The 15,720-nt window shown below is 35.5% G+C and overlaps 1 protein-coding gene across 4 annotated transcripts in view; it reads left to right on the top strand.

Annotated features, from left to right (window-relative positions):
• Positions 1–14,106, top strand: part of LOC132306340 (protein IQ-DOMAIN 5) — a 31,407-nt gene extending 17,301 nt beyond the window's left edge. For 3 of the 4 annotated variants that reach the window (XM_059803694.1, XM_059803696.1, XM_059803698.1), the window contains exons 3-8: positions 4,194–4,311; positions 4,595–4,843; positions 5,728–5,955; positions 9,212–9,325; positions 12,446–12,935; positions 13,486–14,106. In XM_059803694.1, coding sequence (XP_059659677.1) covers positions 4,228–4,311; positions 4,595–4,843; positions 5,728–5,955; positions 9,212–9,325; positions 12,446–12,935; positions 13,486–13,640 — 1,320 coding nt within the window. In that variant the 5' untranslated portion in view covers positions 4,194–4,227 and the 3' untranslated portion in view covers positions 13,641–14,106. Of the gene's footprint in view, positions 1–3,818; positions 4,083–4,193; positions 4,312–4,594; positions 4,844–5,727; positions 5,956–9,211; positions 9,326–12,445; positions 12,936–13,485 lie in introns of all 4 variants that reach the window. The other variant, XM_059803697.1, reaches the window with a different exon arrangement.
• The last annotated feature ends 1,614 nt before the right edge of the window (positions 14,107–15,720 follow it).

The following is a 15,720-nucleotide window of genomic DNA, read 5'->3' as shown; positions in this document are numbered from 1 at the left end:
ATTACTCATCCGGAAATCAAATCTAATTTATTTAGTAGTAGTATCCATGATCTTCTCCAAGTTTTTCGTTCCAATAATATTATTTTAGCTGTTACATTCATCATGGACATTACTTGTTGAAGGCAATTTTATATTCCTTCTCACTATATACATCATTATATGTGGCATTTGAATGATAAATAAGTATTGTTTATGATGGTTATTCCAACTATATGCCAAAACACTCCAATAGCAGTACATTCCATTCCTATGGTGAAATAAAAAGGCACCAAAATGGAATACATATCTATGGTTGAAATATCTGATTATATATTTTTATGATAAGTAAATATATGAAAAAGCCATCAAACGAGGATCGCATTCCAAGGAATCTACACAAGGCCAAATAGGGCCCCTAAACTCTCAACGAGTCCAAAAAAATCAAGTATCTCCCCTATGGATTTCCAATTCCTCCCAAGGACCCAACAACAGATAGAACTAAAGATAGAGAACTCTAGCGCCCCAACAGTAGTCTCCTCACCCGCAAAAGATCTCCTATTCTGTTCTACCCATAAACACCACCAAACACATAAGGGAGTAACCCTCCAAAAGTCCAGAGCTTGGGCATCCACTGTACATCCTCTCCAAGCCTCCATCAAGCCTCTAGAGGAACGACACATGACCCACTGCATCCAACAGACCCAGCAATAAGCTCCAGCAATCCTAGGCCAATGGACGATGCAGAAGAAGGTGATCTACTGTCTCTTCATCTCTCTTACACGGGCCGCAACAATTGACAACCACTTGTCTTCTCCTTTTGAGATTATCCAAAGTCAAAATCCGCCCAAGAACTGCTGTCCAAACAAAAAAGGCCACCTTTAGGGGAGCCTTTGAGCTCCAAACAGATTTCCACAGGAATTCCTGACCTGGAGGGTTTGTGAGGCTTCTATAGAGAGAACGAACATCAAAGTGCCCCTGAGGAGAGGGCATCCAAATCCGAGAGTCCAACCCACTACCTACAATCTCCTAGCGATACAGAAGCTCCGAAAACTTAAACCTGAAAATGCCTCAAGAATTGAACATTCCAAGTCGTCCTACCATTATCAAGTCGATAACAGTCGGCCACCAAGGCGACAGCAATCCTATAGGATAAGAGCAAGCCAGAGAGCGATCACCGGACCAAATGTGCTCCCAGAATTGAATTCCCCTCCCATCACAAACTTTGAACATGATGTGTTTAGAAAGTTCATCCCACCTCTTGCGGATGTACTTCCAAACACCAACCCCTTTTGGAATTCTCACCTCAATATCTATTGTCATATCAAGATTTTCAGTTTGAGATGTTGATGGAAATATTGAATATCATCATTGTGAAAAAGTTATGGAAATTAGTAGCAAAATGACAATTTTTTTGTATTTGGACAATATTTTAGGGAAAATTTAACTTTTGACAACTTTTGAAGCTTATATTTAAAAATTGACTAAATTCAAATAGTATTGGTGTCCAAAGTCACTTCCCACAATGTAATTTCGTATTTCTCAACTTATACACAAGTAATTTCGTATTTGACAAGCACCTATACATTTGGGTCCAAATTACCCCACCTATATTCCTGATTACCTCTCTCTCTATATCTCTAAAAATAATGTCACGGCCCAAAATGCCTTCAGTGAAATCTCTTCCCCCCCAACCCCCCACCACCACTGCCCCTCCTCCACCACCACCCACCCGCGAATCCATCCTCTCCGGCGAGACATTCTGGCGAACCACTACCACCATGAACCTGTCATGAACCACCACCACCAAACTTTAGAGGGAAGATTTTCCCTCTTCACCTTAACTCCCCCAGAAATCCATTTCCTTCCCTATCCAAAGCTCTCTTCTCCTATTCCACCATCCTCATCTCTGCCATGCGCTACCACAAAATCCCCCAACTCCCACTCATCTCCAGTGTCTCCACCTTCTCTGGACGGTATTTTCTACTTGTAGTTTAAGTAGAAAATAAAAATGTTCTTGACTACTTGAGACTTGGAAAAAAATAAAAATCACTACTTTGTAATTCTATTAATTAATAAACGTGTCTCCCTCTATTATAAATCATTAGAGACTCAACTTTTGGTAGTTGAAACAAAAAATTGTGAATGCAAAAGAAAATAAGGCTACAAATTGATGTGTTCATTTAAAAGAACACAATGGAGAAACAAATCACTACTATTACATTTTACAAGCGAGAGAGAGTTTTATTATTCTTTTGTGTTGTATATCATTAGAATAATAAAAAGCCGTAAAAAGTTCCATCATTACTGAGAAATAGAGAAAAGTTAAAGAGGAAGCTTTTTGAATTCATCATTACTGAGAAGTAGAGAAAAGTTAAAGAGGAAACTTTTTGAATTCGTCAATATCTAGCAACATATTGAGAGATATCTCAATAGTAGCTGCAATAGTTTCCACTTACTGTACAAAACGTCACAATGCATCAACTTGGACCTCATATTGCTTAGATAATTAAAAAATAACGATATTGTCACCAACTAAAATTTGACTTGGGGAAGATGTAATTCCTCCTAACAAGGAAAAGAGGAACCATAGCCCTAAATTTTGGCTTTACTCACTGATATGTTGTCCGTATCCTGGGTGAGATCTTGGGCATTTATTTCATTGGTTGTCATAAACTAAGAAGGATTGCCCTAATTTTTGGCTTTAACTCACTGAAATGTTGTCCATATCCTGAGCAAGATCTTGGTTGTGATAAGCTAATTGATGCAGGATTAAACCATTATTAATGAAAAGGCTGTCCACCATCAAATAATGACGGGTGCTATGTTTGGTTTTTGGAGTTAATGGTTGAGAAGACAGGCTGAAGGTTTTAGGTTGGAGTCAGGATAAATTGGTAAAGGTTTTAAAGCCAATTTTTATTTGAAATCAAAAAGAAAGCTTGCTGGAATTTTTAGACAGTAAGAGAAAATGAAGGCTTAAGGGCTTGAAAGGTAGGCAATTAGAGGCATTTTTTTTTTTGTTGTCATAAAAGGGATTCATAGCTCAAACTGAGGTGATTGAAGGGCTAGTATGGTTATTTATTTTGCATAATACTGCTAGAAATCAATACAACTGTCAAGAGGGGATTGAGTGGATGATTCATAGTTGTTTGGACCAGTCGCTTGGAGCACTAAACCGGCTTGAATGACTGACACCAACTTTTTGTAAGGATGTGTATGCCAAAAAAAAGATAGTATTCTTCAAATATATATCATTGGTTCAAAGTCTGGGAAGAAGTCTCATGAATGTCTTAAACCACCCTACTTTTAGAAATCATATAACAATATGCAACCATATTTGTCTTTCAGCTGGAAGCCTGAAAAGATATGGAATTAAGTTTGCGATGATGAATTAGCTGTTTGGGGTAATCACCTAGAATTGCCTAGGTGTTACTCCGAACTGCATTCTAATAGCTATTCATAATAATTTAGTTATTTCATTGAATAGGTGCTTTATAATTATTTTTTCTTGGATCGGGATGAGATGGTACTCTATAACAAAATGCATTTTTTGTATCCAGTAGAGGTAGGTCTCTCATCCAATCATCCACCAACAGAAAACTGATTGGTCGTTAGTATTCAGACAAACACTGTCCGGTTTTGTAGTAGCAAAATGCATTTTTTGTATCCAGTAGAGGTAGGTCTCTCATCCAATCATCCACCAACAGAAAACTGATTGGGCGTTAGTATTCAGACAAACACTGTTCGGTTTTGTAGTAGTGCCGTCACTTAAATGTTCATTTACAATAGTTCAATTAGGAGAAGATAAGATGCAATCATCAATTTTCTCTCATTCGTGACAGGGTGTAGATATGGTGCAGTGTTCCAGTAGTGTGCCTCAAGTTCATGATCGTAATGTTTCATTTTGGATATGTGATACTACATGCCAAGTGTGAAGAGGCATCTTAAGGCATGGGCCTATTATTTAAGTTTTATACTCGTGTCCTTGTTGGATGAGTACAGCTTCCAGATCCCTCCTGATACTGAGTGCTACTTAAGCTTTTCCTTTGCTGTTTTCCTAAGAAGCCTATTCCACTAAAGATGTAGTCTATGTCCGCGAAAGCTTAGTTACTTTGACGTTCTTCTCATTATCTTTGATTTTATTTTACTGCTAATGAAGTTATTATATATGAGATGCTCATTATATTTACTAAATTGTAAATACTTTTCTGTGCCAGGTCCTAATTTGGCAGAGCTAAAGTGACTATCATAATGGGTGTGTCAGGAAAATGGATTAAAGCATTGGTTGGTTTAAAGAAATCAGAGAAGTCACAATCTTCTGAAAAGGATGAAAATGTGGGTATCTTTTTCAATGAAATTTCATTTTCTTCTATGCTGTTTTCAAAATATGTTCATTTCCTTCTTGGCTGTGGTGTTAGTTATTCTCAAATTTTGCTTAAGACGAAAGAAAAGGAACTTCCATCTTATATCTTGGAGCATCTGCCTTGAAAATAAAATAAATTTGTTATCACTCTTCACCCTATAAAGAACTTGTTATATGTCAATTTAGTTCCAGATGTAAAATGTAAACCTGTTCGTTGAATCAGCATCATATTTAATCTCATGTTTTATAATGCAGAGAATGGTGGGTACTGGAAAGTTCTGGCACCGGAGAAAGCATTCTGTTGAGTTTGATACTGACATAGTTCAAGATGAATTCAATCAAAATGCTGCTCCACCAGTTGAAGATGCTAGCATCGATTCAGTCCCAGATGCCGTTTGCTCCCCTTCTTGTTCACTTACAGTGCAGGATGCAGCTCAAATTGAACAGAATATGAAAGAAGAATGGGCAGCTACATTCATTCAGACAGCTTTTCGAGGATTTCTGGTACCGAATGCTACAGTTTATCGTTTAGCTGTCCCTAGTTGGCATTAACTGGTTTTTTGTTGATTCGTTTTCTCTTTAAGTAATTTTAGGTTTTCTAGATTGTAGTCCTTATTTTTAAGAGTTCACATGCTGTAAGTTTTCACTTTTCTCTTCTTTATCCCAGTCAGGTTATGAACTGATACAGTAAAAGTACAGACTTACAGGTTATTTACTCTACTGCCATAAACACGGGTGCATTGCTAATGAAAATGATCCAATCTTCCTTTTTTCAACTCCTCTAAATCAAGAACATGCTGTTTACACATGATGAGATATTATTCTCTTTAATTCTCTGTACTTTCTTTTATCCTTTTGCATTTTCTACTCACCTTTTAGTATCTTGAGTTCACAGAACCCGCATTTTCTCTCACTGGCTTGATGGTTTTAAACATAGTGAAGTTTGGAATTGGGTTGTTTCTAAACAATTAATGGGTATGTTTATGGGAAAGTCACATACTGCTCTATTTTGGTTCCAGTTATCAATATTAGTGGGCCTTGATCTTGTTGTTACTTAGTATTTGGTAATAAGATTATATATTTGTGGAAGGACAATGATATGCAGAGAAATGTGCTAAAGATAGTATAGTGTTTCTATGGTCTATGTCAATATATAATGGATAATTATGTAGACATGGTTACCATCTAGTGATATAAGTAAAGTTTTTCTACTCCGAATTCAACAACTCTAAATATTTAAGGAGGAACTACATTATTAGTATTACTGTATTGCTCCTGTATTTATTTATTTTCTTCTTTTTGGGGTTTTTTTTCCTGCATAAAATTTGTGTTAGTACTTCAGTTTTGACATTTGGATGATATTGAAGTGTTTTGGCGATAAATTTCAGGCTAGGCGTGCTCTGCGGGCATTGAAAGGATTAGTAAGACTTCAAGCCCTTGTAAGGGGTCATGCTGTGAGAAAACAAGCTGCAATTACTCTTCGTTGTATGCAAGCTTTAGTCAGAGTTCAGGCTCGTGTACGCGCTAGGCGTGTCCGTATGTCCTTGGAAAGTCAGACAGAACAACAGAAACTTCAGCAACAGCTGGAACACGAGGCTCGTGTTCGAGAAATAGAGGCAAGCAGCCCTAGGATACTCTCACTTAAATATTTAAAGTCTCTTTTTATAATGATTACAATATTTGCCAATACTTCCTTGCATTTTTTTTTTTCAGTTAGTTGTTCTTGCATTTTAAAATGTAAAAGAATCAAATTCGATATATTATGTAGAGAGTATGATTTGCAAGGTTTCTATCAGACCGTGGATTATTTTAAGTATCACATGATCTGTTTTTTCTTTTTTCGTCAAAAAGGAAAGACAGAATGCAAGCTTGTGTGTGTGTTGTTTGGTGGGGGAGAGGTTAGACTCAGGAACTTTTTCTTGGGGGCCCAATTAATATTACGATAATAAATGTTAAAATTTTTATAAAGTGTAATTTTTTTCTTCACAATAGAATTTTTGTTAAGTGGATCTAAGAGAATATTTTTTAAAGTAAAGTATTTCATAGCTCAACAAGTGCATAGAATGAGAAGAACAGGGATATAAGTGCATCATTAACATCTGCTTTGCCGTTGTTGTCAATATATGTCTGAGGCGGCCCATATATATAAGGTTGATGGTCTGGGTTTTATAATATTGATAGGTCGTATTATGTTTAGAGGTTTTTGAAGAGAAGTCCTACAAGGTTTATTTGTTTGGTATGAGTGTCTTAATTTCTTATTAGTCACGAATCAAGTGCTCCTGCATAATTGGGTTTGGAGATTCTCCGTGGAATACTAGAGTTTGGGGAGGGAAACTGGAGTAAATACTGTGTTGAGACAGCAATTGGAGGAAGAAGACTGTTGGATATTCCTGGATGGGTGCTTTAGAAAGCTCTATTGAATGGGGTAGATAATTTCTATGAAGGTGGGCTTTAATTTTGAATAAGATGGATGGGAGATAGACTGATGGAGGAAGTTCGCTGACCTTTTTGACATTTCAGCGGACAAAGAGGATGTGGGTTGAGGATTTTCAGGAGTTGGGTTCTGAAAGAGACACATTGCATATTGTTTGAAAAATTTATGAAACTATCCATAAGCTAGCAAATGGTGGCTTTATTTCAAATATTTTCCAGGTAAAATTGAATCAGGGACGCTGAGGACATGATTGTTTTGAGGGTTAACATTTATGGGATATGTATTGGTTTTCTTCAAGTCTTTTGAATATGAGAGATTTAAGTTTTCGAATGGAGTGAGTGGAGTACTCATTGCTTTCTTCCAAGGTAATGCTCTTTTCATGGTTGGTGGGTGGGACGGATGACTAAGGAACATTTAATAGTAGAAAGTTGGAACTATTCAAATTCCAAATTGGTGTGTCATGGTATGGAGGCCATGGAACGTGTGGATCATTTTTCTACCTGCAGCTCAAGGTCTATGGTCTTTTTATTCTATTATTCAAAATTTTAATGGTTCTGCCTTTTATGGTGGGTGTTTCTTTTCAGATGCTTGCTATTGCTAAAATTAAGAGGACAATAAGAGTTTGGAGGGGGGGTTTTGTTTGTGTTATGCAGGAATGTTTGGGCAAAGAATAGGAGAACTTTTGAAGATTTGGAGTCCATGATGCGGATAAAATATTACAGGTCAAAAACATCTTCTTTGGAGGATGGTGGATAAGTTAGATCATTTGTTGAACTTATGACATCTTTTACTTTCTGAAACTGTTCCAAGTAATTGAACTAGCTGCACTGTTTTTCTTTTTAGTATTCTCTCAAACTTCTCAATGAAGCACCGACATTGATTTGATTTTGTGCTATTATGATCATAACTTTCTTGTTACAGTTCTTCGCCTTGCATAAGGCACGAAAACTGCAACGAACCAAAATATTAAATCTGGTTAGATTTAGTTGTTGAAAAGTATTATTACATTTCCCTCCTTAGATTTAGTTACTGAAATGTATTATTACATTTCCCTCTATAATAACTAAGCTTTCAGAGAAATCTGTTGTTCACATGGTATCAGACTGGTGTGTCCTATGTTCGAATCTGATTGCCCCCTTGTTGATATATAACTCATTCACATGGATGGCCCATTCAGCAAGGATCACATAGAATGAGAAGAAAGAGGCAAAAATAATAATATCATTTAATTAATCCAATTTTATTTGAATGCTTGATGAGTAATCAATTCCATTGATAAAAAATACATAAACTAGTGGTCCCTTAAAGGCTTAGAAGATGTTTAATTCAATAAAATATAAAAGTCCCACGCTTATGAAATTCTGATAGCTTTATCCCTTGATGATTCTATATCTGTAAATACTAAATTAAAATCAAGTGAACTCATTCTCCAAAGTTTCTATGGAAAAGAACTATCAAAAGTGGTTATGACTTTCCATTACTTTGTGCCAGAGCCTGTAGGAATTGCCCCTATCAGTTCCAAAAAATGAGAAATTTCCGGTTACCATGTAAATCACCTAGACATGTGAAAAACAGCAGTGGATCTAATTAGGGTTAATGCTGCATGCTATGCAGAGACACAAAATTAAAATTTCATATAGATAGTGATGGACAACATGAAAGCAGTTCTTGTTAAAATTTTAAAGGAACGGGAATATATATTTTTAATTGATTAAGAATTGTTACAATGAAACAGAGAATTGCACAATATGTTTTTTATGAAACGTGTAACAGGTGATAGTGAAAGAGGATCCACACCTTCTGAGAAATTTCTTAGTTGGATTGTTGAAGATGTGGAAGTTAATTCTAGCATACAGAAATGCACAAGGAAAAGGAGCCCCTGAAAAGGTCTTGGAACTCTTAAAAGAAAAGCAGAAAGGGAGATTAACAGGAGTTGATGAGGCTAAAGTGTAGAAGACGCTCTCCAAGGTGCAGGGTATTGTGATATTCTGATTTGGGGATAATGCACTTACATAGGATGAAAGGTGCTGGGAGTTGGCAGAAGGTTCTATTTCATGTGATAAATAAAACTTATATCGAATGAATTTGAGTTTTCAGGTCAGATTATTGATGGTTGAAATAGTGCCAAACCAAAGATAGCTAAACAAAAGGGCTCAGATCCAGTAGCACAAATAAAAAGATTGTAGCTGTTTAAATTGTCTGGAGAGACCTTTTTGCGGGCCCATGCTTCCCTAGATATCCTAGTTGTGCTCGATGTAGTGAAGGACAATGGATAGTTATATGATACTCATACAAATTAAGTACTTCTGTGAAATTGTATTGTTTTAAATGTCAATTATTAAACAGTGTTTCTTCTGCCTTACCCTTTCTTGATACATGTCATCTTACTTTTTATTAGGCTTCTTGAATGCTTCTCATTTGTTGTAATTGTGACACAGGAAGGATGGTGTGACAGTGTAGGATCTGTTGAGGAGATTCAAGCCAAGTTGTTAAAGAGGCAGGAAGCAGCGGCCAAGCGTGAGAGAGCTATGGCATATGCTCTCACTCACCAGGTAAAAATATTATACTCTTCTTATCAAGAACCTAATATGACAAGTTCTGTTTTTAAAATAAGAAGACACTAGTACTTATCAGAAAGCAAGGTTCAGATTGGGAAAAGAGCAATGAAGAAAAATTATAAATGTTAGAGCACCTGCAGTTAACTTAACCTTAAATGTATATTTGACTTTTGATGTTAGGTTTTTGATCTGAAATATATTACTAGGTTTTCAAAATATTATAATGAATTAATTATATCTTCTCGAGTTTTCACTTTTAGTATTGTACATATCTTTTTAATTCATTCCTAATGTTTGTATGCTTAAAGCCTACAGTCAGTCTCTAATTTGCCATGAATGCGAACCTCGCTGCATCCCAAGACAATAAACCATTGTTACCCACCAATGAAAATTTGTGCATGCTTCTTGATCATTTAATTAATGTGTCTTCATAACACTTTCGAAAGGTGCTGAAATTATTCATGGTGGTCCTAAAAGAAAGCTTCAATAAAAATATTTTCGATCCAAATCTGGTATTATAAAGTTATGGTTCATCATGAGAGTAAATTTTAATTTTTCAACCATGCAAATTTATCAAGTTTGACCGGTGATTTGCTTTTCATTAATAATCCCTCCGTCCCATATTAGTTGTCCATTTTAGGGAGTAGAACTTTTTAAGGGACATGCAATTATTGCATTGTCCCCTTTTAAAATTGCAAAGTTGTCCTTTTAAATTCAAATATGTGTTTTATTAAGATGAGAGATTTTTTAAAAGTTAAAGGGTAATAATGGAAAGAATGCTTTTAGTTTTGAAAACAAAATACGACATTTAATTTGGGACATCCCTAAAAGGAATGGTGGACTACTAATTGTTGTCAGGGGCTTATAACAGTGGTAAATCAATAGGAACTTTGAGTATTCACCTTCTTGTTGAGCGTTCTATCTTGAACAAACTATTGGTATTGAGCCCTAAGTACTTAGATTTTGCTTTGACATGTTATACAGATATTCTTTGTAGTTTTCAATGTTGATATTGTGGGATATATCGAGTTCTAGAATTGCTTATACATAATTTGTAAATCTTTAAGTTGATAAATAAGATATAATTATGAGAAAACCAGAGAATCTGAGTAAAACATAATTAATGTGATTTATAATATTTTCATTTGTTAGTAATTCTGAGTAAAACATAATTTATATTTTATACACGTTTGGACCCACTCATGATAAGAAGTCTGGCCTCACATTTTTCTGTGCATGTGTGGTGGTGGTGGTGGTTTTTTACTTTTTTTTTTTTTTTGTTGTTGTTGTTGTTGCTTTGTGATGGTGGGGAATTACTTGTTTGTAGGGCTGCAATTGAACCGAGCCGAGCTTTGGGTTGCTCAGGCTCGGCTTGTTATCTACCTAGAGGTGCTCGGGCTCGGCCGAGCTTGGCCTAACTAGGCTCGGGCTTGGGTCGGCAGAAAATCAATGAGCTTGGGCTCGGCTCGGGATCGGTTGCATACCCAACCATCATTGATTCAAGAAATCACTACCTCTTCCATGAAATTCGATCCCCATCTTGGACCAGAAAGAAATCAAACCTTGAATCGATGAAATCTTATCTCCATCTCCAACAAGAAAGAAATCCATTCGCACTTCAAGAAAGAAAAAAAATAGAAAAACAGAAAAAAATTCAAAATGAAATCTAACCTTCTAAAGTTTTATCCCTGATCTACACTATTGTTCCACTACTCGACCAGTCGACCTTAAGATGCATTAGAGAGAGATGAGCTTTGTGTCGCATAATGGGGACCGCCGGCAAGATCATTCGGAAGTGAAGAGAACGTGCCGCTGTACACTTCTGCTTCTAGGGCATCCTTATCTCTTTTTAGCTTTAGCAAATCAATGGCTGAGATGGATTCCATATTAATGGCTGATATTCAATCTTATTTGGATTATGGGCTAACTAATTACAAGACTCTGGGCCTTATTAATGAAATGGTGTAAATTGGACCAATGGACTATAAACATTTTAAAATACAGAATATGGGCTCAACATTTTAAATGTAGAATAATATTAAAAATTGGCCTTTAACTTAATGAGCTTGTTCACAAGCCGAGCTCAAGGTTGCTCGAGCTCGGCTCGTTTACTAAACGAGCCTGAAAATTGAGCTCGAGCTCAGCTCATTTACTAAACGAACGAGCCCGAGCTGAGCTTTTAACGAGCTGAGCCCGAGCTGTTCATGAACGGCTCGATTCATTTGCAGCCCTACTTGTTTGAGGAATAAATACTTAAGTTGCACAACTTTAGCTTTTAGAGTGATGGTGATCAACAAAAAAAATTCAATAACTCATTAATAAAAGTAACCCTCTAGATTTGTACTGAACCAACAAGATTTTGGGAATATATCATAGCCAATATGCTTAAATTATTAACACTTACTGTAATTTTACTAAAGTGGCTATAGGTGTCAATAGCATGTGTTGTCTATCAGATAACTTGCTTTATCAGTTGCAGTAGGTTAAGCAGATTGTTGTTACATTTTAATTTTATCACCTGGCATGCAATTTCCAATGAAATGTTGGCTTTATTGATACTAGGTGCTACGCTCATCGTATGTGGTCCTTATGGTATTTTTTATTTCTCTCTTTTTCATTCATTTAGTCCTATGTCACAGTTCCTTTCTCTCCAAATTCTTTGCCAAGTGGCAACATTTGGCATTTCCTCTATAATTACTCCAAGATTGTTCCGATACTAAAATTGTCATTGAAGCAAAGCAGGGTCTTGGCCTAGGATAGGATTGGTTGGGAATAAACTGTCATTATGATGTTGTCATAAGATGTCTAATTGACCAGAACGTGCTAAATTTAATAATTATTTCAGTCACTCCGAATAGACATCCATGGTAATTTATTTCCTTGTCATTATTTAACTTATTCATATAGCCTCTACAACCTCTAATGAAGAACATTTTCTTGCCTGTTCATACTCTCTCTCTCAGCTAATTTCACACCTTCAGGAATTTGCGTTATGCAAGTGGAATTTTAAATAGCATTAAGTACTGAAGAAGTTGGGCTCTTCTGCTTTTATTCATGCTTTTATTATTCATTATTTACGCATGCTTAAGAATAAGATCAATTTGTGTGCTGCAGTGGCAGGCAGGATCAAGGCAGCAGGCAGCTCCCTCTATGTTTGAACCAGATAAAAGCAACTGGGGCTGGAACTGGTTGGAAAGATGGATGGCTGTTCGTCCATGGGAAAACCGCTTTCTGGACATTAATCTCAGAGATGGAGTAAAGATTTGTGAGAATGGATCCCCTGATGGAAAGAGTGGTGCCAGGATGCAGTTAAAATCTGCCGGAAAGAAACCCACATCTTCAAACGTTCACTCAAATCTTTCAAATCAAAGAACAGGTCCATCTCATTCCGATGGCTCTGGTTCTTCACCTAGCAAGACGTCAAACATGCAAGAGGCATCTACCACACTGTTTACCAAGCCAAAAACTAAGCCATTTGTTGAAGATTCGATTGAAGAAGCTACCTCAATACCCATTATCAGTTTAAGATCACACAGCAATCCTAAAGAGAGATCCACACATCCTGATAAACAGGCAAAGAAGCGATTCTCTCTGCCTAATAACAGTGAGTTGTTCTCTCTCTCTCTCTCTCTCTCTCTCTCTCTATCTCTCTCTCTCTCTCTCTCTCTCGTACATGGTTGTCGTCCCTGCTAATATTTCCCCATATAAATGTTGGTGGAAGTGAGCCTTTCTATATTTGAACTGGATGAATTGAGATATGGATTACTATTAGTAATACCCATTACCTCCCTGGTTCAACATTTTATGTTCTGGTGATGAGGTTTTTAAAAAGTACCTAATTGAGTCCTTTTAGTTTAGTAAATAGTTGAATGGGTTACTCATCATCATTTTTATCAATATATATCACACTATTTATCAAATATATATATATATATATATATATATATATGTCGATTGTTAAAAAAGTTGTAATCAATTAATTAATATCTATGTCCAGCCTTTGAATGGTTTCTGTGATTCTGTGAATGTGTAGTTTAATTTATACAATGCACACAGATCTGCAGGGCCAGTTCTAATTATGAATGTTGAATTTTTTTTATATATCAGTATCTTCCCACACATCTTCCCTTTGTAACTTGAATTAATTTAACCAGGGCAAGGTGTTGGGGCCGAAACAACCAAGCCGCTTGGTAGAACTGCTCTCAAAAGGACACCTCCTAGTTCACAGAAGACTACGAGGGATAAATCCAAGCTTAACGGGAATCCTCTGTACCCTTCGAAACCTCTTCCAGAGGCCATTGATATGTAGCCTCAAGATTCTCATGGAAGATCTTATTCACGGAAGTGATGCTTTCAGTTTGTATATATAGGCCCTTCTTGTCTTGCTAGGAGATGCAACGACATTGCTTCTGTACCTGTCTTCTCTGGTGGTGCCACCATGGCAGAGTTGAGGAGGACACAGGCTCGCTGTTACGGAAATAAGGTTATCAGGATTTGATTAGGATGTTGTAATCACTGCTTGTTGGAATGCCAAGCTTGTATCATTGCAGTCTATTGTGGATATTTCTATTTTGTTGTTGACAATTGTGAATTGTTGTCCGTATTTATTGTTGAACGCTGTGAATTGCGCGTGGTCGATCACCCATGAAAGGAAGCTGGTAAAAGGAACAAAGCCTGGGAGAGAAATGTAGTACACAGCGTTTACTGTAACAATGTAGAAATAATGTTCACTTTTTTTTTTCTGTGCTTATAAGATTTTTATCGAAAATGTTTTATTTCCCATTATAATTAATTTACATGGAAGTTACTGTTGAGTTGAATATAAATTTACAGATTCTGATGGTAAAATCACTTGTGGTCATGGTGGTATTTGAAGTGCGAATGAGTTTTGCCAACATTTCATTTGGCTTCTGGTGTCAAACACTTGAATTGCTAGGAGTTATTTGGATCTTGATAAACAATGGGTTTTCAAATTTTAATTTTCTAAGTCTGATAATTTACCAAAATTCCAGTTTATTTCAATTTAGTTTATTAAATTAAGTGATATGTTTGCATTGATGTTTGATTATATCTTGAAAAAGTAATACTATAAAAAAGAGAGAAAAAATTTGTTAAGAAGTTGGCTTCCATTCTAGCAATGGATGTGTTATTGATCATTAAACTCCTCACCTTTTATTTGTGAGAGTACAAAAAGGTTGTGCCAAATTGTATCTATGAATTTTGGAATTTTTTTAATAATGTAGATTATTATTATTATTATTATTTTTTAAGGTAAGAATGTTAAGGGGTTAGAGAGGAGGGGAAAGCTCAAACAATGACTCTTAGACGCGAGAGAGAATAAACCCAATTGCTCGGGTAGCACTAACACGAAAGGATTGAAATATATATATATTTATTTGAAAGGAATTTTTTTAATAATGTAGATTATTATTATTATTATTATTATTATTTTTTTTTGCCTTAAAATATTATTTATTTATTATTATTATTAATAATTTTTAACCGGCAAGGAAGATACATTATAAACAAGCAGAGATTCGATCAGAGATTACCAAATCAACAATTTCGCATAGGGATATGATCAAGAAGAAGAACATCACCACCACATTGTCATGACACATGACTAATATCCTCCTTTTTTTTTTTTTTTTTTTTTTTTTTTTTGTGCAAGAACACCTGTTAATGTTAAATAAGAATAAATAAAATAAAATATAAATTCAAAGATGGTTTAGAGTGATGATTGATTGACACATCAAACCGCAGCAAAAACAAGTTTATTATTTTATTTTATTTTCCTTTGTATTATTATTTATTTGTATCATATGTTCTTTTTACTCATAGTGAGGAAGCTCACCTTCACTAGGTGACATATGAACAACCAAGGACAATCATACGATTAATGTCCCACCATTTTTATCATATAGTTGCTATCGCCCAAAATTGATCTCAAGATTAAGGTACAAGTTAAAATGTTCTGAATGGTAGTCCCAAATTAAAAAATATATAAAAAAAGAAAATAAAAATGGTAGTCCCAAATCTTCCCCTACTTGGTCCATTGTACACATTTTATATAAAAAAAATTTAATAAAAAATAAATTAAATTAAATTAAATAACGAAAATAAATGGTAGTCTCAAAATTACTACCTTGAAATATTAAGTTTCAAATCTCTTGAATATAAATATATATTTTAACAATTCGTACATCACATGTCCAAGTACAATTTGCAGAAGACAACTAAGGTTCTATTATTTAATGTAGACATGACACATGACAAATATAACACTTAGTCTATCTTGAATCGTGATTCTCTCTCTCTCTCTCTCTCCAAAATAAGATAGAGGGAATTCGAACACGAGCATATTCGCTGATGCTTTCAAACCTAACAAG

The sequence above is a fragment of the Cornus florida genome, unplaced genomic scaffold (assembly GCF_030987335.1).
Source record: "Cornus florida cultivar Cherokee Brave unplaced genomic scaffold, ASM3098733v1 CherokeeBrave_3.0.0_Hap2_Chr05, whole genome shotgun sequence".
NCBI classification, from domain to species: domain Eukaryota; kingdom Viridiplantae; phylum Streptophyta; class Magnoliopsida; order Cornales; family Cornaceae; genus Cornus; species Cornus florida.
This window is presented reverse-complemented; position numbering and strand designations above follow the sequence as displayed.